At 50.6% G+C, this 26,387-nt stretch overlaps 1 protein-coding gene across 4 annotated transcripts in view; it reads left to right on the plus strand.

The window, feature by feature from the left end:
- zbtb46 (zinc finger and BTB domain containing 46) overlaps positions 1-26,387 on the plus strand; it is a 68,980-nt gene that overhangs the window by 35,470 nt on the left and 7,123 nt on the right. For 2 of the 4 annotated variants that reach the window (XM_086141771.1, XM_086141770.1), the window contains exons 4-7: positions 17,012-17,293; positions 21,180-21,517; positions 22,893-22,935; positions 23,062-25,417. In XM_086141771.1, the coding sequence (XP_085997897.1) occupies positions 17,012-17,293; positions 21,180-21,517; positions 22,893-22,935; positions 23,062-23,873 (1,475 nt within the window). In that variant the 3' untranslated portion in view covers positions 23,874-25,417. Of the gene's footprint in view, positions 1-17,011; positions 17,294-21,179; positions 21,518-22,892; positions 22,936-23,061; positions 25,418-26,387 lie in introns of those variants that run through there. The other 2 variants (XM_086141772.1, XM_086141773.1) reach the window with 2 other exon arrangements.

A 26,387-nucleotide genomic window follows, 5' to 3' on the forward strand; every position in this document is an offset into this window, starting at 1 on the left:
CCAAGTTACACCATTTATATTTTCAGAATTGGTCCCGCATAATCCATCTTAATCCCACGTAGCACACATTCAAGGGATATTTATGGAATATGCTTCGATTTCATATCCATTCTTTACATCTTTACCTTCAAAAAAAGGCGAATCGTCACAAAATGCACGATTCGGCGTTCTCCAAAGGTGACTCGGCAAATGTCTATGTTTGTAAACGTTTCGTTTGATCGGCGAAGATCTGACGTTTAGTCTTTTTCTCCACGATTTATGAAGCGAGGCGACTTTGTCGTCATATTGTCGGAAAAACACGCCTCTATGAATTAGGGAAAAAAATGGATTTGAGTCTTAATCCGCAGACTAAAACAGGGAAAACATAAGACTCCGCACAGAAAGTGTCAGGATTAAACCGGCGACAGCCTCACGCTGAGGGTCGGGAGCTGCGACAACCCTTTTTTTTGTCTTTACAGATGCAAAAGAAAAAGAAAAAAAAAAACAATAGCACAAAGCAAACATAGAAACATCCCAATGCACACAGTGACATTTGTGGCAGCTCGGGGGATTTTGGCAAACGGCCGCATGACCTGTGTGATGCGCGGCGCTCACACCCTCACTCAGTCACACACACACACACACACACACACACACACACACACACAGCTGAGAGCGTACGATGATGTCGATCGCACGTGGGCTGTTCTTCCCATTTCCCTCCAGCTGTTGCACATTGATTACATTGACAATCTTCTTTTTTTTTGAACTACAGGATCTTTATCCGCTCGCAGTTTCACGGCCTCGGAGCTCCTCCCCTCCCTCTCTCACCGCCGCGCACCGACAAACAAACAGAGACATGCTAAAAATGTAAAATCATTTTTTTTCCCCAACCACCCCGGCCTGTTTATCCACAGCGAGCCGTGCCTGTTTTGCATCTTTCGGTTCGCTCCGGTTCAAACCGTCATCCAGCGGAGCTCCGGAGCTTCCCGGACTCACCTGGATCCTCCGGCCGTCCCTCGTCTGAACTTCCCCTCCCGTTCGCACTTCGGCGCAAACTTTTCGCAGATCCTCTCTTTCTCTGTCTGAACGCCGCGCTCCCCAAGTCTCGGCAGTGTAAAGGTGAACACTTAAAATAATGAATCGGATCCCCCTTTCACCCCCTTCCTCTCTGTATTCCAGTTAAGACTCTCCCCATAGTATTTGCACTTCATTAAACTTGAAATAGGTTTAATATTTAAAACACCGCGAACAGATTTTCAACCCCCTCGCCCCTCACACGACTCTCTTCCTCCCTCACCCCTCTCCTCACTTTCAGTTTAATAATCTACTCTCATATTTCCTCCCTAATTCACTCCTACTTTATTAAAAGCCAAAATAGATTGAATATTTCAGACCGTGCGGGCATTTTTTTTTTTTTAAACTTTCGGACCCCTTTTCTTCACAGCTCGGTGCTCGACACGCTACGGCTGAGATACCTCCACGTATTTTCTTTCCTTCGGTATCCATGTCTTTCCTTCTGGTTCATCCCTCACTTTTTCCACAGTCGGTTTATTATCAGCTCTTACTGTCTTTGCTCCCCCCCCCTCCCCGTGCTTTACCTCAGTGTCCCCCCGACTGACTGCATGGATGATTTCACTTCTTTCCTCACAACCTATTGAGCTTTGTTGCCACCTCCCTCAGTTTCCCCTACTTCCCCTCACCGCCGCCGCCGCCGCCGCCACCCTCCAACATGCAAAGGGCAGAAAGAAGTACGTCTCTCTCCTCCCTCTTGCTCTTTCTGGCTCTCATTTCAGCCTCTTGGTTCTCTGCTAAATTGAAAAAAAAAGAAAAAAAAAGAAAAAGTTATCACTGTGGTAACTGGCCCTTTTCTCACCGCCCACCAGCCATGGTTGTCATGTGACCTCACATCCTGCTGGACATTATGGGCAGTCCACCAGCTAAAAGCCCCTTCTCCTTCCCCCCTTCGCGCCATTGCACACACACATTCACACTATTTTTCACACTCTTCCTTGTCTGTCTTCCCCCCCCTCCCGCCCGCCCAAATCTCCCTCTCTCTTTCTCAGGTCCCAATACCGACACCTGCTCTATTTATATTTCTGCGGCTTTAAAAGAGCCATTCTGGACAGGAAGTAGCCCACCCTCCTTCCTGGTCCTGGCTTTGGCGTCTCTCCAAAATGTCACCCCTCCCTCCCCACCCCTCCGCCCCCACTTCTTCACCTCCTGCCCTGAGAACAGGCTGGCGAAGGACTGCTGGGTGGAGGAGGGAACACGAGTGTGTGTGTGTGTGTGTGTGTGTGTGTGTGTGTGTGTAAGGTGGCGGTGGCGATGGAGGTTCAAATTAGACGGAGAGCACCTGGGATGGGCACGTGTGTGTTTTCCTGAGCCGAAGCCCACACACACCGTACTGTACACACTCGCCCGCTGACTTAGTGGGAAATAAACTCACGCATCCATAACACCTGCAAATGTGCTATAAAATATTCGCCGGTCCGTGCGTTTACGAGGTTTCTGGTTGAAGTCGAGCGCGATTTCTTTTGGCCGCCATCGCTCCGGTGTAAGAATTAAACATCCCATCATGCATCGTGGCAGGATGTCCTGTTGGCACAGCGCACGGGTGGGTGTTTCAGGACGTTTCTGCGGTAAAACATTCACAGAAGAATACCCTTCACCCTCCCTTACCCCGTACCAAACTCCACCCTCGCACATCATTGCGCCGGTTTCAAAATCCAAGCAAGCGTGAGCATCTCATTTGATCCAGAGGTTTATTTGTGTGCTCGATGACATTTAAAAATAAAAAAAATAAAATAAAAAAAGAGGGGGCGGGGGGGGGGGGGGGGGGGTGATACCCCATAGGCTTGTGATCCTCTTGTCCTTCATAACATGGGAGGGACACTTTTCGATAAATGTTTTTAATTTCAATTTAAAGGCACTTAGTGCCAGGGTCAAGCAAAACAATCAGTCTGACATTTATTTTCTATATTTAGTTGTTTTATTTCAATTTTTTTCAATAATATTTCATTTCATGTCGCTATAATACAGCTACGATTTATGAAGAAGGATCGCATCGGACTGAAGTGGTTAAAGGACGCGGGTGAAACAATAATCTTCAAAATTCGAATTCCCGCTTTTGACCTCAAACTTGTCGAATCTAAATTTTTCAACGGATGCGAGAAAATTACATCACGCGTTGTTTTGCCCGCCGGGAGCGCGTTCATTTCGTTAACTGAACCCGTGACTTCCCGTACCAGATATTACGACACACGTTTTGGCCTCTGCTCGGCAGCGGCCGGTAATAACAGGTATGAAGCCGGTATGTCGGTTCTCATGTCAGCGCGAGTTCAGCGGTGAGATGTTTGGAAGATATGAGATGAGATGAGAGCCAGGACTCGTCCTCCGCCGAGCCCAAACCCAGCCGTGGACGTCTCCGCCGGGTCCAGGACAAGCATCTTGGATATTGAGAGCATTTAAGTGTGTGTCTGTGAATCTCTGACAGATCCGCTTCGACACTGGCACACACACACACACACACACACACAGACAGAGACAGATGAGGCCTGAACCTTAGAGAAGTGAAATGCCTCTGGCTGCTCTCCTTTTAAAATTTAGTCAACCTGAAGTTCCGCTTTCCGGGTTTGTTTGTTTTAGAAAGGTGTCTTGTTTTCCGCGCCGTACCTTCTTATCCCTGTCCGAGCAGTTTGGAGGAGCGGGGCGATGACGAGCAGGGGATGTGCAAACGTTTGGACAAACGGACAGACCGAACAGGATATAGAGGTCTACAGTCCGTGGGTGTGTCGGTTTGGCTGAGGTGCAGCTTGCACACACACACACACACACACACACGCACGCACACAATCGCACGCATGCACGAAAGCACACACAGTCGTGGGAGTGTTCCCACTGGAGGGCAAAGTCTCCCTTCCTCGCATACATTCTTATTTCCTCCATTCCCCCCTTTCTGGTCTCACCCCTCCACACCTTCTTCCCTCCCTTTTTCTTCATCCCTCATTATAACTCCTCCCCCCCCACCCCCACCCCCCCTCCAGACCCCCACAAACATGACAACTGAAAACCGACGCCCCCTCCTCTCGCTTCGAAAGTGGGAAGAAAGTGTTAAAGATACAGAGAAGTTGGCCAGCAGCGATGAGAAACTTGGAGGGAGAGGCCAAAATCACCACAGGGGACAATTATGGCTTGGATGAGTGTGTGTCTGTGTGTGTGTGTGTGTGTGTGTGTGTGTGCGTGTTCTCTTCTTTATGGGGTTGATGGATATAGAGGTGTTGAAGACAATTCTGCGAGGGCCAGTCTTCTATCCCTCACAGCCAGTCGTCTCCTCTTCCTCTCCCTTTCCTCAGTCTGTTTGGACCTTTCTCCTTTCCATCATTTCACAATGTCACTTCTATTTTCACTCTCTCTGGTACGCATGTGTGTGTGTGTGTGTGTGTGTGTGTGTGTTAGGGGTGCGGGGATGCTGTGGGTTTAACTTTCATTATTACAGTCTTTTGTTTGTGTTAAACTGGTACTTCCAGGTTCTTTTCCCAGGGTAAAGAAAGCCACTTCCAGTGATCTTTGCAGTTTGTCCCTCTCACCTACTGTGAAAGAAACATTACACACACTAATACACTTTAACAATCTACTTTATGATAACGTCATCCCGTTTTCGACCATGCAAAGAAAGTGTACGTGAGGTATTTGTGAGAAGTAATATCAGAAGTCTTTTTTTTTTTTTTTTTGTAGCGTTCCCAGCTCTGGTTTCCATGGCAACGTATATTTCCCTAATTTCTCATCCGTCTGTAAACAGCGCCCCTGGCTCCTGCAGGCCTCTTAAAATTACAACGCTCGGAGTCGGGATCGGTTTCTTTTACATTCCCTGACCCGGGAAAACCCGCGACTTCACCCGGGTCTCCCGCGAGGAGCGCGCCGTGTCGAGGCCGTCGTTTATAAATTCTGATCATACCTTTTTTATCAAAGCGTCCGAAAGCGCTCGACGAGAGCGGCGGCTCATCGTATTGATTTTCCACAGCAAAGGGTGTTGTTTCATCCTCAGCCCTCAGCTTCTTACCAACTGTATTTAGTTAAAAAGCTTTTGGAAAAGCCATCTAATGGCTCCTTCTCCTCATCAGACGGCTGTCACTTTGTCCGTCTGTCCACCCACCGACCTATTTATCTACTAACTTCATTTCCACCCTGCTCTGGATCATCCATTTTGAAAGCTTTACTTGCGGCGCGTCTCTGACGACGGAGAATACGTCCATCGCAACGCGAAAATGTTTTTATTTCAATTTTTGTCACTTTTTTCGTTTCTCTTCAAACTGTTTTTTTGTGTCCTCGGATATCGAGCGAGGCATCTTAAATAAACTATTAATATTATTATGAAAGCATGAATTCGATTTTTGTCAGAAACCCTGGACTTTCACTGAAGTCCAAGAGTTGTTTACTTGTCTTCACGGCTTCCCGATGAAGGTCCTGCACCTGCCTGTTTGTTGTTCTCCTATTTAACAATCCTCATCTTCTCTCTATGCGACGTCCCTCGCTTCAGCTCCCGCCATCGGCAGCGGGATGCAAAGAATCTCTCGATGCGATGTATTTGCCCGTCTTTCTATGATCTCCGGATCAAAAAGCGGGTGTCCGGCTTGTCCGATAAAAGCGATACTCCCTTTTTTTTCGGTTCTTATTCCGCTCTCTATTAGACCGGTCGAGAGAACAATATTCAAAGCCGCCTCCTGGAGCGGGATGAAGAGTTTTGGGGATTCGTGTGGATTCCTCGGTCATGGAAGGTGATCGCTGCTGAGGAAAAGCTACAGAGGGTTTTCTGAGTTTGTTCTGTGTGTGTGTGTGTGTGTGTGTGTGTCTTTGATTGTGGCCTCTGTGTGTGTGTGTGGGAACGCCGTGAAGAGATATTGTACATTTGTGTATGGTGTAATTTTCTGTGACCCTGGCAGTCCGTTTTTTTTTCGTGGTGAGACTGTCTGGCCTTCCCATAGTTCCTCTGGTCTCTGAGACAACCAGCTTCAAGGTTTTTATGTGTGTGTGTGTGTGTGTGTTTGTGTTGCACAGGGGAGGAGAAAGGGAGGTATGGGGGTTAAAGGTGGATTTGATAGCGTAGGACGCCCAGACCCCGCTCCCCTTCCTTACCCCTATGTTCAGACCTTGATAAGTGGAGCCGGAGCCTGTGGGGGCTCGGGATTCCTGTCTGGCACAAACACACACATACACATCGAAACGCACACCCAGTGGGATCCGCCCGCTCCGCATTCCTGTGTCCGACTAAGGAAGCAGCCCAGCCGTCTTCCCCTCCACTCCCAAATTATCCCCTTCTCCCAGAGTCACAGCAAACTTATCACCCGCCTCTCTACCTCTCTCTCCTCCGTTCTGACTCGCACGTCCCTCTTCTATCTAAGCTTTTTTTTTTTTTTTTTTTTTTTTAGCGGAACCCTCCGACGTCCACGCGAAGCGAGCGCCGCGTCCGATCGCGCCATTTGTTTCGAAAACGTTAGGGCTGACGCGAGGCGCGAATCCGAAATCGTTACGAGTCTCTGATCCCAAACAAACAAATCGACGCTCGTTTTCCACCCTGTTTTTATTTGTACGGACGTCGGCGTGTATTTTATATTTTCTTGCACCATCTCACCTTCCCGACCCCCCCTGCCCTTTTCTTTTCCTCCCCCTCTGCTGTACGTACATCTTTCCGGGCCCTCTCAGGGATGTGTTACAGGGGTCACGAAGGGGTCATGTGGTCTCACGCTGACCTTCTCTCTAATGGCTTCTTAATTAGAGGGGGGAGCAGGGAAAGAAGCCGTTTTAAGAGCCGGGGTGAGATATTAGTGGTTTTCCTAAGGGCGGTGAATGTATTGTGTTTTTTTTTTTTTTTTTTTTTGCATGTATGAGTGTATACACGTGTGTGTGTGTGTGAGCATATACGCTCCTGCACCATTCGCCGAACCCCTCGCCGCATTCAGAGCCACGTCCGAGCGCCGCGTCCTCCCTGCGAAAAGAGGAAATGACACGCTAGTAGACACGAAGGGGCATCCGAGCCCGTCATACGCCCTGTCCACCGCGTCTGCATCGGGAGTGGGTGGGATATGCGGTGGAGGTGAGGGGGATCGGAGGCGGCGGGGTGGGCAGAGCACTCTTTAATTTGCACAGCTTATGCTGATTTGATCATAAGCAATTAATCTCGGTGGCTGCAGCTCGGCTGCAGCGGGGGGAGAGGAGATGAACGCGGTGCTTCTCTGGTTCTCCCCCCCCCCCCCCCCTCTGTCAAATTGAATTCTACCATCACTTCCAAAGTATCTGCATCAGAAATATGGACTCCAAGTCCACTCCCGCTGCAGGAATATATGTTTTAGTGTCTAAAATCTGAAGCAATCTGAAGAGTCCCCGACATAAACGAACACGCCGATGCAGCGGCGCGCCGCCGTCTCAAAGCGAGGGGGTTCAAACAAAGATTCAGGATTCTGTATGGCGCAGAAACATGTTTCCCTATACAGTGAAATTCCTACTTTGCTGTCCGCCGTGCATTTACTGATAGGAAGAGCGTAAACATTATTATAAATATGATTATGGATATGATTATGAACCGTGCAACGGAACAGTGGCGGCGCGATAACATGTTAAATGTATGGAGGACACACGCTCCCCCTGGTTTTCTCCGCTTTCCTCCCACAGTCCCGGGGGAGTTCACCAGTTGAGGACTCTACATCGTCGGTAGGTGTCAACGAGAGCGAATGTTTGCACGGCTCCGTTTGCGTCCCGCTGATCGCCGGCTCCTCTTCTCTTCTCCCGCAACCCCCGTGAACGGGAGTAGCGGCGTCCTGTAGACGATGAACGAGTCACGGCTAAACATCAGCGCCGCGTCGGCTCCGGCGGCAGATCTGCGATACGACGACTTCTTCTTTTTTGTCTTTTCCTTTATCTTACTGGCATTTTCAAAAGCGTCGGACCGCCGCGAGGCACGCGAGATTTAAGTTTCAGATCTCGTCCGGTTTTTCGAACTACAACCCGATGGCGGTTTATCTCCTCGAGTGACACGGATCTCGGCTTATCCGCTCGCGCTAAGCTCGCAGGTTGCATCGCTTCGGCCCCTTTCGACTTCCTTCCTGTTTGACGACTTGCCGTTTCTTCATTTTTGACCCTAGACAAGCGCGCGCAACGAACCTGCCGATCCCCGTCGGCTTCTTCTCCCTTCCCGCCCGGCCCCCTCTGCCAGTTTTCCATCCCCCTCTATCTCTGCTGGCCTTGCTTTTCCTCTCTATGGCACCATGCTCCTCTCACGCTGAGGCCAGAGCTCTCTCCATTGTTGGAGGCAGGTTGCCAAGGATACAAGCACACAGAGGCACAGTCTTAATGTTATGAGATGGGAGAGATGAGCAGAGAAAAAGGGGAGAGGGGCAATAGCCTCTCTGGTCACTAGGCAGCCCGACAACACGCTAACGCTCCTAGAACATATCGCACCCCTGCCCCGAGCACCGTGGAGTGTCCCTCCGTGGATGAAGCACACTGACGGTGGCAGTTTGTCAAGGAACCTCTTTACTGGTCATCCGCCCTCTGTTTTCCTGTGCGTGTGATTGCAGTCTCGCTGTCATGTCTTGTGTGTTTGCGCATTTATCAGGCGGCCATTGGACGCCGAGTCCCCGCCAACCCACCCAGCTCACCCCTCCCGCCGCGGAGGTCCATAGAAGTCGCACCTGGTGCATTTTTCAGACATCCAGATGACTGGCCTGAAAAATGCACCAGGAGGGACCAGTTTGTTAAAACCTTGAAAATGTTTGTGGAACTAGAGCCGGAATAAATCTGATTTTCCCAAAGGGCGATAATGTTTTGGCACACATCCACGGCTTCCCCGTCCAAAAAAAAAAACACTGAAGTGCCTGATAGTTAAATCGTGGTTCCGGGTGAAATCGATGCTTCGCAGGTTTGATTCGGAAGCCGACGTACGGCCGCTGGAGCCTCGGCTCGACTCGCAAGAAATGCAGATAGCTGTTTGTTCGTCATTTCTTAGATTGGGGATCACCGGCAGACCTTTTTTGCTGTTCCGAGAACCCTTCCGGGAACATCCCGTCGGGGACCAGGATCTGGGAACCCGGTTCCCAGAACCGCTCCAGCCACTCCGAGGCAGGGTTCATAGCAACTCCCGACATAGGTTCTCGCGGGTGATTGGTGGAACTCATAAGATGTGATATTTCTTGCAGATTGCAGAGTGCCGTTCAAAAAAAACAAAAACATCGCGGTCGCCGATCGGCTGTTTTCTTGCGACAAACGGACAGAACCGGCGAGACATGCGTGGACGAAGGGGTCTAAGCTCCTCTGCCCTGCGACGCCACAGAGGAGGTTCCAGACCTCGCAGAGGAACATCTACTTTTCTTATCGATTTACCGTGCAGAAAATCAACAGCGTGGCAGCTTCCACCTCCGCGTCGTCCGTTTCGACTTCCTGTTTTCGTCTTCTGAGTGGTTTGTTTTGTTGTGGGCCGTAAGGATATTTAGATGAGTCAAAATCCGCCCGCCTTTAAGCCCGGCGACCCAACGTTTACCGTAAAACGAAGGGGACGTCGACGCCGATAGATTTAGCGGACGACCAAATCGGGTATCGCCTTGCGACCCGAGAAACCTCGGCCGGTGATTGTAAAGAAGAAAGCCTCTTAGACGGAAGGATGTCATTTATGAAAGGAGAACGTCCTAATCTTGTGAAAGGAGTAATGATACATCACCTGGGTGGACTTATAAAACTGTCAGATGCGTCTGATTCGGGGAGGATGTGTTTTCACACTGAATATGGCCGGTCTCGCCTTTTTAAATGAACGTTTAGAGAGCGTTTCAGCTCGGACGCGAGCCCAGAGCTCATCTTTGCAAGTTGAGGAGTGTATTAACTAAGACACTAATAACCCGCAGGCTTTGTGCAGCATCCCCGCCCGGAGTTTTGGCGTTTCCCTCCCACACTTTCCATTATCCTTCCTCTCCGGCTCCCCTTCAAATGCGACCCCCCGCTCTGGGCTGGACGCCGCCGGACACGGCTCCGGGCTCAAACCCCCCCCTCCTCCTCCTCCTCCTCCTCGTGCAACGGATTCAAGATGTTACCTCGATCTCTCCATCTATTCCTCTCGTTGCTTTCAGCACAAAGCCCTGCGTGTCTGCCTTCTCTCCCCACCCAGCATTCTTTCCCCGAGCAGACCTTCTCCCCCGCTCTTTCTCTCTCGCTGCCGACTTCCCTCCTACCCGCCACCTCGCTCGGCTTCACCCTACCTTTCATTAGCTCGCTCTTTATCTCACTCGCTCACTTGGCTCGCTCTCTCTCCCCCTTACTCTCCCTATCTCTTCAGCTTTTGCACTCCCTGTACTTTCCCCCCCCCCCAAACACACACACACACCCTTGATTCCTACAGCTTTTGTTTCTGATACATCTTCATTTATTTCTCTCCCTCTCTTTCCCTGCTGACCCTATTATTTTTATATTCTCTCTCTCTCTCTCTCTCTCTCTGCCATCACTCCCCCTCTCTCCCTCCCACTCTCAGTCCCTCTAAGCTGCATTAACTCCCGAGATTACCTTGAGCCCTGCAATCCTCCATCCCCCACAAACTCACCCGCTCCCTCTTTTCCTCCCTTCCTTGTCTCACTCGCTCGCTCACTCAGACTACGTCCGCAACCCGGGGGCGGCGGCGGCGGCGGCGGCGGCGGGGAGAGGTGGGGTGGTGGTGGTGGTGGTGGGGGGGGGGCTCATTTTGAGAAGGACTCCTGACCACAGTTGCATTGCCATGTTGATTCATCCTCCTCCATCTTTGGAAAATGAACGTGTCGGCACTTTCGTCTCCCCAGGAAGACGGGAAACCAAAAAAAAAAAAAATAAAATAAATGCATTTTCATGATCGCCAATTACTGCCCTCTTGCCTCCCGCTCGCCCCGCTCAGGCTAATGAATGAAGTTGTCATTTTCCAGATGTATTGGCGCCTATTAATCATAAACACATGAAAATTGTGCATCTATATATATAACAAATGATATTCTGTCATACTTGGCTTCTGAAACCTTTTGGAAATAAGAGGTTCCCCAAATTGCTACTCTGACGTATGACGTAAGAGATGTTGATCTCATTGTGCACAGAAAAGTGAATAAATATCTCCGACGCAACAGAACCGCTCCGATACTTTTGTAGCGTAGCGTCGACCCGCTCCGTAAAACCCATTCTCGCCCCGTTTTGACATCAAAATCTGCCCCTTATATTTTGATTTAACAAGTTATTTAATAAGATAAATATACATGCTTTGGTTTTAACCTGGATTTGATTTTCCAAATATAGTCTTGGTAGTATTCAAGACTGGGATCGGATGTCAAATTATGTGTGTGATAAATTGTGATATTAGCTAGTTAGTAATGTGTTCAAAAAAAAAAACGCTTTAGATTAGCAAATAATTAAAATGTATATATTTTAAGTTATAGCTGATACAGCTTCAGGAGGGTATGCGGTGATCGCCAATGGAATATTTGAATTAATAATAATAATTTATGCTTTATCAATCCCTCGTGGGGAAATTTGTTCTCTGCAATTAACCCATCACGGATGAACCGTGGCTGCCGTCCTCCGGCACCGGGGAAGCAGTTCGGGGTTCAATGTCTTGCTCAACGACACTTTGACACATCCTGCGGGAAGGAGGAGCCGGGACTCACACCAGGAACGTTCGGTCCCAAAGACGATCACGCGTCCTCCCGCGCCAAACCATTTCAACTCAATTCAAATCCTATTTTCTGACTCATATCATGCGGTACGACGGCGACAAATCCAATTATCGGTCGATATAAACATGTATGGGCGTCGTGGCGATTAGCGTTTCCCCCTCACAGCGAGAAGGTCCCCGGTTGGACTCCGAAAGGGGGCCTTTCTCTGCAGAGTCCCGGGTTTCCCCTGGGTTCTCCTGGTTCCTCCCACAGTCCTTGCAGGAGGTTCATCCGAAACCCATGAATGAGAGGGTGAATGCTCGCGTGTCCAATGAGAGAACACATGAATGAATGAATGAACGAATGAATGAATGAGGACCGCGAACGATGCCAAGCGAGTGTGTTTCCACCCTCCGTCTCCTGATAGCGACTCCTCTATCGCGTGACCTTTGAAATGAATGAACCTGTAAGATGTTCCTCTTGATTCGAGGGCCGTGAAGGAGACGGTTTGAGACCTCATGCAAATACAGCCTGGCTGAAGGAGGTCAGCCGCAGGGATGTTTCTGATATCAGTGCGAAGCGGTCACTTCTGAGCGACGGCGGGAAAAAAAACACAGATCGGCTTCCCTCAAATTTTTTTTTTTTTTTTTTGCCAGAAAAAGTTTCGTTACTCGGTTGTCAAATAACGGAAGGGATAAATGAAAAAGACCGAGCGGCCGGCTCGGCACGGACGTTTTCTCCGTCATGCAGCCTCCGTAACCTCCCCCTCACCTCTTCTGGCCCCCCTTCACCCACCCGCCCGCCCACCCGCCCACCTACACTCCATCACCCCACCGTCCAACTCTCACCCCTCCTCTCTTGCAATCGCTCCTCTCCTCCTCGCCCCTCCGCCCACACTCTCTCTTTCTCCGAAGCCCCCAGCAGTACCAGCAGCACCATCTCCCTCTCTTTTTTCCCCTGTCCTTTACCACTCTTCTCTGTCCCTCCCTCCTTTAAAGCCTTCAGGCTCTGCTTGATTTATGCTCGGCCTCCCCGTCCGCACACACACACACACACACACACACACACCCCCCACACACACACCAGCCAACCTTCCCTATCTCTCCTGGAGGTTGTGGCCCGGCTAGTCCCTAAAAACAACAAGAGAGGGAGAGCGAGCGAGGGAGCGAGCGAGGGAGAGGAAGACAGAAAGAGAATAACAACCTCTTTTACTTTCCATCCTCCCTCCTTTTTAACCCGGCATTTTTTTCATTCCCCTCTCCCACACTGCTTTTTAAATTGCCTCCGAATTCTTGAGCTGTTTTAGTGCCTCACTCCCCCTTCTCAGCTGAAATAACTTTTTTACCCTCTCAAACTCTGGCATGCTGAGGAAGCAGTTCCACCTTCCGTCTCCACTTTGTCCACTCCCGGGACAAGCGCGCTAATCATGCATGTAGCGTGTGTGTGTGTGTGTGTGTGTGTGTGTGTGTGTGTGACGGAGAAGGGGAGATATTTGGAAGGATGTCGCTGTGGTGTTGCAAAGAAAATACAGCGTCTGGCGACAGTGTGGCTCCTGTAATGCCTTGTCCTTTTCAACCTCGGGCCGACCAAGCCATTAACCAGGCCTCAACCTGGGGCGAGTGTTTCTTTTTTTCTAATTCTCTCTCTCTCTCTCTCTCTCTCTCACACACACACAGACACACACACACAAACAAGCATAGTGAGAGTCTTTCTCCTTTGTTTGCACTCCCGTACTCAAACATGCAGACAAGCCCTACTTTCTTCTCTGACAGCTCTCTTGTGGTCGACAAGCCTCGGTAACTCATTGCTCAACCGCCCCGAACTCTTTCTCTCCATTGTGTGTGGCTACTGTCTCTGGTCGTCTGAAGGTGTGGTGTTTTTGCCGGGGAGCACCTGGACGTGTTCAAAAAGTGCGTCCATGAAGGTCGCGGTTGTGCACGTATGAATCACGACATCCTTTCATTTGTGAGCGAAAACAATTGTATTATTCGGAAGTGGGGTTTTATGTAAAGAAGGCATTTTACACACACACACACGTGCGCACACATTGCACAGCGTAGCACAATCAGAACAGAGGATCAGAGGTCAAATCGGGTCGCCTGACCCTTCCCTCCCTTTTCGGGCCTTCGCTGTCCTCCTGTTCGCGTCAAAGCACTCGCTCTCATAACACGACTCCCCCCTTGTGAAACATGCACACACACACACACACACACACACACACACACATACACACACGTATACAGTGACCCCCCCTCCACTGGCCCCAACCAAATCCCATAAAACTGTGTTGTCCGTCTATTATCTGCAATTATGTGCAACTTTCTCAATGGATGATAAACGCAGTATCCGCCCCCCAACACATATTTTAAGTATATTCTAACACATCTTTTATTCCTGAGCTAGTCTTATTTGTCGTTTTTTTTTTTTTTTTTTTAAATCGAGCCCCCACATAGCTTGCAGCATCACTTGTCTGTGCACACACACGAACAAAGAGAACCACCATTTCCACATATTTGTCTCTCCTTTTTTAAAAAGGGGGTTTTATTTAGCATAAATGTTGAAGCCAAGGGTTCCTGGCTACCATGGCAACAAAATTAAACGGAGGATCTCTTCAGAAAGCAGAAATCTAAATTATTCGGACTCTTTTATGACGGGGAAAATGAAAATTCCCCTTCCCGATGCAGTGTGAGGCGGAAGAAAAACCAAAAGAGAGGGAGAGATGAGGAAAATGGGATTGTTTTTTTTTTTTATTTTATTTTTTTTTTAGCATCTGACCATGCTGTTGAAAGGCATATCCCTCTGCCATTGAAATTCACAGGTTGTCTCCTGACAACCAGTACATTAACAATCAGCATATGTGCACAACCCGAGTGATGTAACCGCAGCGTCTCCAAAACTCCAGATAAACCCATTGCCTCTGAAAGACCCGACAAAAATGTGTGTCTACAAATCCCCGGTGAAACCCGGCATTCATATGATGAAATCCATAAGCTGCGTGCGCGGGATTAGGCGCGACTGTTTCTGGTGTGGTAAATGATTTTATCTGTCGGAACAGGATGAGATTTAAGTAACACACCATCTACGCCGGCCCGATTAAGCTTACATAAGTGAAGGAGGATTATGTAGTGTATTCCGATTATTTGCGGAGGAAGCCTGTTTGTGGTCAGCTGAATACTAATTTCTAATATCTCATGCTTAGTCTCGGTAATGTGGATAAATCCTCAGAAAACAGAGAACTTTATGTTGCACGACAGCAGGACGGGGACAATCCCTCGCTAATGTGTAAAACAAAGATATTAATTTCACGCGTTGCGGTACGACGGAGGATCCCGACGCACGTGAAGCGACGACTCTCGCCGTAACTCTTAATTTGCGGCGCGCGAGCCGAACTCGGTTACAGTTTGACTGCGAGCGGGGCGGAGGACGCGATCCATCTGCGGACGCACGTGTCCCGGGGATGCTGGGAGAAGTGGTCAGGAGGGGTCATTCACTTGTCCAATGAACAGATGAGTGGAGGGAGATGGGGGTCAAAGGTCACCCCTCTTTTCTCTCCCTCTCCTTCGCTTCCTCTCCTTCCATTTGTCCACCTCTCCCGTTTCCATGCGTGTGTATGTCAGTTTGTGCATGTGTGTGTGTTTGTTGTTGGCCAACAGCAGATCTATGTTATTGATTGACTCCTGTGGTTGCCGGGCTGCCCACTGAAGGAGGGTGCAGAGCTATAATGAATTCCTGCACCTCATGCCCCTTGCGCCAACCCCTACACCCCCTCCTTAATTAACTTTGTTTGTGTGTGTGTGTGCGTGTGCGCGCGCAGGAGGGAGTGTGCTTGGATGCGTGCTCATATGTGTGTGTGTGTGTGTGTGTTTTGTATGTATCTTGTCTCCTTCCTCCACAGCTAAACACCCCCGCTTTTTACACTCCCTTGCCTTTTTTTTTTTTTTTTTTTTGCCACTCTCGCTCTTTCTCTCTCCACATTCACCAGGCCTTCTTTCTTTCTTTCTTTCTTTCTTCCTTTCTTAATTTCTACGACTTTATCTCCCCTTTTATATCCTCCTGCATCTCTTACCGGGTTGATAGCCGGCTGATTATTTCGTAAGTCATTCTTATCTGGCGCGCCCAATCTCTCTCCCCCCCAGCCCTCGATATCTCAATCGCATCGGCACGACTCTCAGATCTAGGTGTGTTTGTGCAACTGTGCATACTGAACGTATCCGTCCATCTGATCTCGGATCATTTATCTGGAGTGACCATGAAAAATGACTGATTGTGTGTGTGTGTGTGTGTGTGTGTGAGGTAGAGGGAGCTGTAAACACTGACCCAGTGGGCTGTGAGGGTGCCGTATACCCATCGGTATTCCAGACATGGAGGCAAACCACTGTCTCTGTCACCTTGACTCCCTCTTGCAGCAGACGTGGACGGGGCTGCACAAGAATCACTTTGCACTACCTGACTGTAATTAACACAGACCGTTATTTTTCTTCATATCCTCCCACTTTATTTTTGCCCTTTTCTCCCCGTTTCAATACACCGGCTTCTTTACCCCTCGATTTCGGCTGCCGGCCCGTCGAACCGCGGGTTAAGACTTTCGGGGGGCGGGGGGGTTCTGTCCGGTACAATCGCACGTAATTATGTATACACATTTACTCCCTGGAGGCGAATCGCGAGCTCTCAGAAGTCTTGAGAGTGTGTTTATTTTAGGTGCAGACGAGTAAATCTTTTTTCAAAGTCTGTACGGCATTGATGTGCGCGGCGCGTATTTTTGTCAAAGTCTTTGTTAGAGAAAGCAACCTGTCATCAGTTAAATGTCAATTAGGAGGCAGTGAAAGTGGGCTTGTGTGTGTGTGTGTGTGTGTGTGTGTGTGGATTTGAGAGCGTTGAAGGTAGCTGTCGTCAGCCGCGTGGCCATGACAGTCTCCTCGCAGATGCACAGTGGAACCTCCAGCGTCATGTCTTCTGCTGACAGCTTCTCTGCAAACCCATGCGCTTTCAACGACGCCGAAAGCGTAGTTACATGCACACACACACACACACACACACACACATTTCGACCGCGTCCGACATCCTGAAGCTCTCTGTGATCTTGTGCTTCGGTGGACGGGTGATGACGAGTTGTGCGAAGGAGATGAGAAAGAAAGAGAAAGAGATGAATGAAAGCAGTGACGTGCTGAAAACACGGCGTGGAAAATGTCGGTAGTTGGGTTTTTATTCAAGTTTGACCACTACCTTTTTATCACCTCTGCAAGTAGTCAAAAATCCAAGAGTGGTAAAAACAAAACCCTCGCTTGAATTTCCCTCCCGCGTCTGGTTTTGCATGATCATCGTTTTCTCAGCGCAAACACGAACGTAAGATCCTCTCCCATCTTCTCTACTCCATGTCTGTTCAGGGGCCGACGTGGCTGAACCCAACAGCTCGGACAGCCGCGGCGAACGCCTCGACTTCTTCCTCAAACAGGAAGAGGCCCTCGCCACAGAGCCCGGCTTCCTGGGTCCCGGCGAGTCGGACGAGGCCGGGGGAGGAGCCGCGGCCGGAGCCATCTCCTCGGTAGCCAATCTGAAGGCGGCGCTGATGAGTAAAAACAGCCTGCTGTCTTTGCGGGCCGAGATGATGGGAGACGATAACCCCTTGCTGTATGAGTACCTGCCCAAGGGAGGACACTCCCTGTCTTGTAAGTCAAAATCTCCTAACACTTTGCGCGCTCCCACACACGAGCAGTAACTTCCCTTTTCCATTTCCAGTTTATTTTATTAATCTAGCCATGAGGTTTTTGGGAAACACACAAAAAAAAAAAAGGACACATTCAACTGTCTTTGCTTTGGAGAATTTCCTCAGGATAATTCTGTATGCTAGGCATGCATGTACGTGTATATATATATATATCTATGTGTGTGTGTGTGTGTGTGTGTGTGTGTGTGTGTTGTGCTGCAACGGGTATGCCATGACGGGTGACGACATGTCAGCCGTGATTGTGCGAGATTCGCTTTCACTGGTTTCATACGAGGGTCGGTCAGAAGGGTCACTGCCGTGTTGCCCCGTGTTGCAAAGTAACAAAGTAAAAATGACGACTCACCTGGTATATTTGCACCACAAAAACAAAAACAAAACAAAAAAAAAAACAAAACGGTCATTTCCGCATGTAATAAAATATGGGTTTCTGCACACCGGCAAAAAAAAAAAAAAAAAAAAAAAATGTTGTCAGTATACCACATCATTATGAAATGATATTAAAATATGGGATAAGTGTATTTTCCATATTGAACCAAGATTAGAAAAGTCTTAAAGTGGCTTCACGTGTCAGCTGTTCAAATGTAAAATGCTTCCTGTTATTTTACAAATGCAACCTTTTGCTCTGATCAATTCTAAACCATGAAGTCTTTATTTATTCTTTATTTTTGCATATTTGAGATTTTGTATTTTTTTTTCCCCCCTTGATTCAATCATGTTCTTTTTGCCTTCTGGTTATTATGATGTACGTGTGTGTACGTGTATGCGATTGTGCCTATGTAAGTGTCAATTTGCTTCAGCCCGTGTCTGTGTGGGCACACAGTGTGTGTATGTGTGTGCGTGCGACGGAGTGCACGCGTGAACTTCCCTGCGTGTGTGTGTGACTTGTATGTTTGTGTTTCTTTGCTTTTACTGGCTAGTAATTGGATCTTTTGTCCCGAGTTCTGCCTGTCTTTGTGAGCAGAAGAAAAGCAGAGGAAAAGGGTACACCTCTGAGCCTAGTCATGCCCCAGTCACCTACAAAATAAAAGACCGGGCCAAGACTGAATAGAACAAAACACACATTTGCCGTCGCACATAGACGCATGCATTCGCGCGCGCTCGTCACATCACATCACCCCTTTTGTGCGAGTGTTAAGTGTGTGGGATTGAGATGTTTCTGTTGGCTTAAAGAGGAATCAGATGCTGTCACAGCACAGATAGACAGCCTCACAGGCCCCGGAGAAGAGAGGAAGAAGAAGAGGCTTTTGATACACACTCGCACGGAAACACAGATAGACTCAGCCTTGACTATATGAATAGATTTTTTTTTTTTTTTTTTGTGACAATTCAAAGAATGTTAATCGTTTGCTCCCGACGCGGAAAGAAAAAGCGACTGAATGAGTTTTATAACCGCGCGTCGGCCGCTACCGGAGGAACCGCGGGGATTTTTTTTTTTTTTTGTTTTTTTTCGGTTTGGCCATAACCTATTTTGAATCACCTTCACAATAGGGGCCGGGGAAACGGCGCTCGGTGAGGTGGTCAGCGGGGCCTCCCCGCCTCGCCGATCCGTCCCCCGTGTCTAAATAAGGACGCAAAATAAACAAACAGCGCACCTCAGATTACTGGGTGGAGGATCGGTCTGCCTGCTTTGACAGATCGCCGCTCCCTGCCTCCTTCCCTCCATTTAGCCCTCTTTTGCATCCTCCCCTGCTTCTCCTTCACCCCCGCTCAACATCCTTCCTGTCCTTTTTTTTTTTTTTTCTCTCCCTTCCTACACTCCCCCTCCCTCCCATTTACTTCTCCTTCACCCCTCCTTAACACCCATCCCTCACCGTCTCCCTCCTTCCCCTCCGGCCGGGGGCTCCTACGGCCCCTCCGTATTTGTCTTACTTTTGTCTTTTCCCCCCTCCGCTGTCTTAATTCAGCTGTGAAGCATCAAAGTATGTAGGTTTAAGACCCTGGGAACGTATTGATCTCGCCGATGAGGAGTTGCGGCGGGTCAGCCGGTCCGATTGACCGGCGAGTAGCAGCGGAAGGCCTCGACGCAGTTCCCGCCCGTCCTTCCCTTGTTCTCCCCTGTTTCCTCCGCGTGTTTTATTAACGACGTCGGAAAACCCCGACCGAAGTGAGAAGCGTTCGTATTTTGCGATCCGAAGCGCTCGTCCTTGAGGTGGGAAAAGGGGGGGCGGCGGATTCAACCCCGCAGCTCGGTCCTTCCGCGCCGGTCACGGAGGAAACCCTCCGAAGTGCACGGCGCGCAGAGTTAGCGTGGAACCGGCCCCGTATGACGATCGGCCTCCCCGATCCAATTAAGATCATCGGGATTTGGCCCCGCCGCCCCTTTCTGCACGTCAGACGATCAACGCCAGACGGCGGATTTCGCCGGACCGTCCCGCGGCGCACCTGTCGGCCCGGCCGACACACGCCGTCTGCACAGAACATCCGATTACCCCCGGGGATCGCACCGACATTAGCGCCGCTCTGCTCGTCTACTTTTGAGAACCGATTCACCCCGAAGCGCCCGGCGGCTCCGCCGTGACTCCCCGGAGATTCCCGTTTATCGATCGATCGATCGATTTTAAGGACGTTCCGCGGGATTTGTGACACGGCGTTCTCTGCGGAAGAGCAACGTTGCGCGCCGACTGCGCGTGCAAAGCTCCACTTTCTGTTTATGCTCTGTTTAATCACAGCGGCGGCTGAAGAGCCCTCCAAGGTAAAGGAGGTGATGAAGACTGTCTCTTCGGTGCGTCTGCTGTTCTCCGGCTGGCTTGTTCTTCGCGAATATGTTTTCCTATTTACTTTCTTTTTCATCTCGTCACCACGCGGTGACTCACCCCGCTGATATTTGCATTCCTCGTCTCGCGTCGGGCGAGACCGCCAGATTAAAACCCGGCGACACGAGATGGACAAAAACTTAAACCGAGACCGGTGTTCCATTAACCGCCGGCGTTTGTTGACAAGCCGTTCCCGCTCACCTGTGGCTCGTCCCGGCCTCCGTGACCTCCTCCGGCTAAATGTGGCTCCTCCCGTCAGTGCCGGAGGTGGGGAAGAGACGGGGAGTTAAGTGTTTGTGTGTGTTGTCAGTAAGTGGGAGTGTCGGGCGCGGTGGTTTAACATTCCAGGAATCTGTCCACGGTCAAGCCTTGCGCTTGTGCGGATTCTGTCCATTGTGAAGAGGAGGGCAGTGAATGGCTAACCCACCGCATAGCTGGACGCATTCTCCAAAAGGCGGCCCACACTCACACATCATTGTACGCTCGGCCGCGCAATCGGGGACAAAGCGGACGGGGATGGTGTCGAAATAAACGGCGACACGGGCGCGGGCTTTGTGTTTGAATCGAAGCGAAGGGGAACGGAGAGCGTCTTCGCACGACCCGTTGCTCGTAAACATCCTCCGTAGTCGGTGCGGCCGTCCTTTTACCCGACGTGTACAGAAAGTCTTCTCCGGAGCCGTGAGATGGCACCTCTCCAAAACAATCGCCCTCCGCGCTACAGAGGATCCTCCAGCCTTCTCCTTATATGCATTTTACTCACTCACTTCACACACACGCACACACTCTGCCATCCTCTGCGCACGCATGTGGGTGGAAGGAGAAGGAGAGCAGAGGAGCCGCAAAGAAAAAGAGAGAAAGACAGAAGAGAAGCCCTAACCCTTTCCCCTGGCTGCTGGAAAGTGAAACTTCAGAGTTTTTCTTCCTCCCCCTCTCCGTAGTGTTTGATAGTGCAGCACTGGCAGCCACTGTGTGCCCCCTGCCCACTCTCTCCCGTTGTGTTCTGGTGGCCAGCTGCTAGCAGAGTTGCAGTTGTATGTGAGTGGGTGGGTGAGACTCGTTTCCTGTGCTCCTCAGGGCTCCGCTCCAACAACTACTGCAGCATGCTCCAGCCAGGGGCCACGGGGGCCACTATTCATAACAAACAGGGGGCTGGTTCCTCTCCTCCTCCTTCTCTTCCTCCTCCTCCTCCTCCTCCTCCTCCTTTCTTCCCTCATCTTTCGCCATCACCGCCACCGCCATCACCGCAACCATCCTCACCGACATCATCATACCGCCCGCCTACTCCGCTGCGCCCCGCCGAGCCTCGGCCCCTGGAGGCCCCCGGTCTAAGGGCCGGGGCGCCCCCGCCGGAAGGGTTGGACATGGAAGTGCAAGAGGCCCCCGAGGGCCCGGAGTCGTCCGCCTTGCCCGAGGTAAGCGCACCGAGCCCGGCCGAGCCGCGGGGCGGAGGCCGTTCCCTGGGTTCGCTCCGCCGCGCTGATTAAAGTTTGATCCGCGTAAGGCCCGGGCCAGATATGAGCATCCAGGGGGCGGCTTCGCCCGGCAAACTAACCCGGGAGGAAGTTGAGAGGTGATGGAGAGTGGAGCGGGAGGTGTGTGTGTGTGTGTGTGTGTGGGGGGGGGGGGGGGGGGGGGTAAGAGACGGGGGCAATAACACAGGTCTTCATGAGGAAAAAGCGGGAGCTAATGTGGTTATTGTTCAGCGGTGCCCTTTCCACGCACATCATCGCTCAACCCCTCTCAATATCTCATTCTGTGTGGAATCTGGCATATTTCCTGTTGCACGGTGGGGGGACTTGGGGGGGAGCTGTCGTTTTTTTTTTTTTATTTTATTTTGTTTGTCTGTTTGCTTTGTCTTCCATTCCAGATTTCCGATTCTTCATTCTTGTCTCCTTCTCATAAAAAAAAAAAAAAAAAAAAAAAAAAAAAATCAAATTTTTTTTTTTTTTTAATATAGCCGGGCCCGGATCCGCCGCCCGACATTAGCGGCGATGTAGTTTTATAGGCGTTACGCTGGAGAGGACACACCTGGTCACAATGGCAGCGCGCGCTTAAAGATGGCAGATAGCGGGCAAGGTAGAATCAATACGAGCAGACAATGAGAGGTTTGCTTTCACAGCCCAGGAAATTGTTTGTTCTCTTCAGAGTGTGTGTGTGTGTGTAGGCGCGCGTGTGTATGTGTGTGTGTGTGTGTGTGCGAGTATGGCAGTATGACCATGTGTGAATTCGACTTCCATGCCAGTGTGCGTGTGTGTGTGTACGCTCATACATGTGTGGGTAAGCCTCTAGGAGCAGCGTTTGATTTCAGAGGACCTGCCTCCCAACAAGCCTCCCTATCTCTACGGACAAGCCATCTGTTTGCCCAGTGCATGGTGTTCTGTTCTTAGAGAGGAGGAGGAGGAGTGAAGAAGAGCCTCTGAAATAGGTGGGGGTGAAGGAATGGCAGCGCAGAGTAGACGGGGCGGGAGGAAGGAGTTTAGATGCAGAGGACAGGATAAGTGTTTGACACACTTGCGCACGGATCATATTGTTATCATAGATCAACCGAACCGCCCGCTCTTGTTTCTCACCGGGCCGCTCGCTCTCGCTCTCCGTCGTCCACCTCTTTTTTTTTTTTTTCCGTCTTCACATCTTTATTTCGACGGTGTCGATGTTTATCGCGCGTGCGCGGAAACGTTCACGCCTTATCTGGCCTATACGCCTCCTGCATGCCCGGACAACATTCTATACAGACCGCGGAAATGTGTGTGTGTGTGTGACGTAACGGGGGGTGTTCTCTGCTCGTAGGCCGACGCGAAGGACAAAGAAGACGCGGACGACTGCGGCACAGGTACGATTCGGGTCGGAAAAGTCGGAATAATATTTTTTGTAATTCGGGGATTCATCTGTCGCCGCTTTCCCTGGATTTCAGTTTTTGGTTTTCTTTTGTTTTCTTTCGTTTTGTTCGCCTGTCCAGCCTTCCAAGCCGACCGCTCCCCCGTCGAGAGGGATCAGACGGTCGAGGGGAGTTGCGCCGACGGCTCGACGGCGCCGGGGACAATGCCGGCGGCCGGCGGCGGCGGGACCGAAGGGCCGACGGTGATAGGCAAAGAGGGAGGATCGGGGGACAGAGTCCTGCCAGATCCTCACGCCTGGTCCTCACAGGGGTTCGCTTGCTCCCTGTGCAAACGGCTGTTCACCAGGCTGGAGCATCTCAGGGAGCACGAGTATCGTCACACCTTGTCTCTGATGGCTTTGTCCCTGGACTGGCCAAACATGCAGAATCAACTCCACCAACCCACGCAGCCGGGTAACCAGCCTCCATCTCAACCTCTCCACTTCTTCCAGTCTCTCTACCGCCCCGCGGTGGCCGAGTCTGCGCCGGCGCGCTACCTCTGCTCGCACTGCCCCGCCAGCTTCACCCTCAAGTCAAACGCCGACCGCCACGAGAAGACCATCCACTTTAAAAAGAAGCTCATGCAGTGCGCGTACTGTCTGAAACATTTCCGAGACCGCACCGACCTGCACAGGCACCTGTCCTCCGTGCACTCCAAAGAGAGGGGGCACACCTGCCCTGCCTGTGCCAAATCTTTTAGCACGCAGAAAAACCTGGCCACGCACGTTAAAGTGTGCTGCCAGTCGCTAGCGGGAGCGATGCTCGGAGGCGGCGGCGGCGGCAACGGCGGCGGGATGGAAATGTCTCAGGGAGGGGCCGCGCTTCCGCTGTGGAGGCTCTCCGAAGAGGTCAAACTCGAGAATCATAACTGCAGCATCAACGTGGAGAATTGAGTTTGAATCTCATCACGCGGATTCGCGTTTACGCCCGTCGTTCGCCAGCCGCTTTGTCCGACGCGCTGTACGTCCCCGGCGAAAAAAAAACGCGCCCGGATTTCCGTAGAAAGTCCGTGTTTATAGATACTACTTTATACACCGGGTTTTATATGACATATTATAATTTTCTAAAGATTATTTAAGTTAAATTAAAATCTGTGTAACGACACTACACAAACAAATATGCAAAGCTGACTTTATTTAAACCGCCCCACTTTGGAGGCCCCTTTAGCAAAGAAGCGACTCGAAGGTCAGTCAGAAGAGGATACCCTCTTTTTAGGAAAATAGAAGTTTATCTCTGAACTCCCCGAATTACAAGGGGTGAACTTTAGACTCCTGACTCCTGAACGCAGGCCGGGTTGTCGGTCAAACCTCAGCGCGGCAGCACCACCTACAGGACGTCTGTGGAATTGCGGGATGGGAACGGGCTCAGTTATTGTGCACTCGCCTCCGCAAACACGACGACTTGGCGGGGAAGATCTTCGCCGATCATCCGTCTCCCGACGGGATCTACCGACCCGCTCGGGAGATCCTCCTTGTCGTCGGCGTGACGCGATCCGCCTCTCTTCTCCGCCGCAGACCGGCGGAGATGGAGGCGGCGTCCCGGGCGACGCACAGCTATCGGTTCGGGACGGCGGGGGGTCGGGCGGTGTCGTCTCGCGTCTCCGTCCGTCTCCTTCGTCCCGGATACCCGAGCCTCGGAGTCGCCGAGTGGCCGGAGCCGGACGGCAATCGGCCCTCCGACGGCTCCGGCCCTCTTTGACCTCTGACCTCGCATTGGAGGAGGAAGTGGGGACGGAGGAGCAGATGCCCTTTAGGCCGGACGCGTTCGCTGACGTCACTCTGGCGGGCGGATAAAAGATGGAGGATAAGTAGGAAATTGCCGAGCCGGGCTCGCGGACGGAGTCGGGCCGGTATCGCAGCCGGCGTGAACTTCTGTTTGGAAATTATTTTTGTGATTAGTTTACGACCGGTCGGTCTTAGTTTGCAGCACCCGTAGGATGAGATGTTTCCCCGCCCGAACTCTTCATGTAAATACCCCCCCCCCCCCCCGAAAAAGGGGGGGGGATAAACACACCTAATACATCATCCTTCCGCGCACAGATTTCTACGTGCTCTCTCAAACCGAGAGCCGTGTCCGTTGGGAATTTGTCCTCTTGTTGTTCGCGAAATTCCCAAATGCCAAATCCCTTCCGACCGGAAAGCCCGTTTCTCAGGTAGCGCACACCGCACGGCGGCCGGGAGCCCGAACCGCTTCGGGGAAAGTTAGAAATGAATCAGGAAGTTTGCACAGGCGACCGGGAGAAGTAGCGAACGCAGCTGTAGCGTGTCTAGCACGTGTCGTGTGTGTGTGTGTGTGTGTGTGTGTGTGTGTGTGTGCGCGTGTGTGTACGATCCTGGACTGTACAAAGGTGCGTGTGCGTGTGCGTGCTTTTTGTAAACCGGACGAGACTCTACGTGTAATTTTTATGCAAATTAAACTGTGATGGAAAACCAAAAAACGGGAACCCTCTTCTTTTTCTTTCCTCTCCGTGTCAAGCGGCGAGTCACACCATCTCACACGGATCCTGACGTTTTTCTTTTGTGCTTTTAATTGTTCTCTCCGTTCTCTGTGGATTAAATCTGCTGTGCAGTTTGTTTTTTTTTTCTGCTGTCGAGTGTTTAATCAGGGTCTCTGTGCAGAAGGAGGTAATTATAAAATGTCACCTAAAGCCCACAACCCTTAAATGTGTTTGACCCACGCTTCCATGTAGTGTGCCGTGTTTGTGTATTTATTATTCCAGTCCTGATCTATCATGATCGTACAGCCCGCTGTGCTCCTCGCTCAGGTTCATGTGTCCGTCTGGCTCCAGACACCAGACGCGCAAACACACACACACACACACACACACACACACACACACACACACACACACACACACACACTGTTGCGTTCACCTCACCTGACCAGAGCCGTGCTGGAAAAAAACAAAAAAAAAAAAGAATGTCTTTGAAACCCGGAGGTGATTGCCTCGTCGGATTTCACAAGATTCAGACGTGGGAAGTTCGAAATTTCTTTTCCATTGTGCTTAAGCCGTACGTGTGCGTGCGTGTGTGCGTGCGCGTGTGTGTGCGTGTGATTTTATTCTCCCCCACAAGCCTTCTTGTCATTGTCTGTCTGTGTCGTCTGTGCTGTCCCTTGCAGAGACCTTGTAGAGCGACTAAAGCAGACTGACTGTTGTGCCAGTGTTTATAGTATCTCTTTGCCTTTCATGCTTTAGTATAGAGGAAGAGCTGTTGCCAGGGCAACTGTAGCTTTGACTGGGATTGGGGTGGCCATGGGAATTGATAGTACATTTCTAGACCATGCTGCTAATTAAATGTTATAACTGAAAACTGACTTCTCTTATTCAAAAGAGCTTCAGTCAACACTAATCTTTTTTTTTTTTTTTCTTCCTTCTCCTCCTCCTTCTCCTGCTCCCCTTCCCCTTT

This window comes from Fistularia commersonii, chromosome 34 (assembly GCF_037954325.1).
Source record: "Fistularia commersonii isolate RoL2024-O1a breed Wild chromosome 34, RoL_Fcom_v1.0, whole genome shotgun sequence".
NCBI lineage: Eukaryota > Metazoa > Chordata > Actinopteri > Syngnathiformes > Fistulariidae > Fistularia > Fistularia commersonii.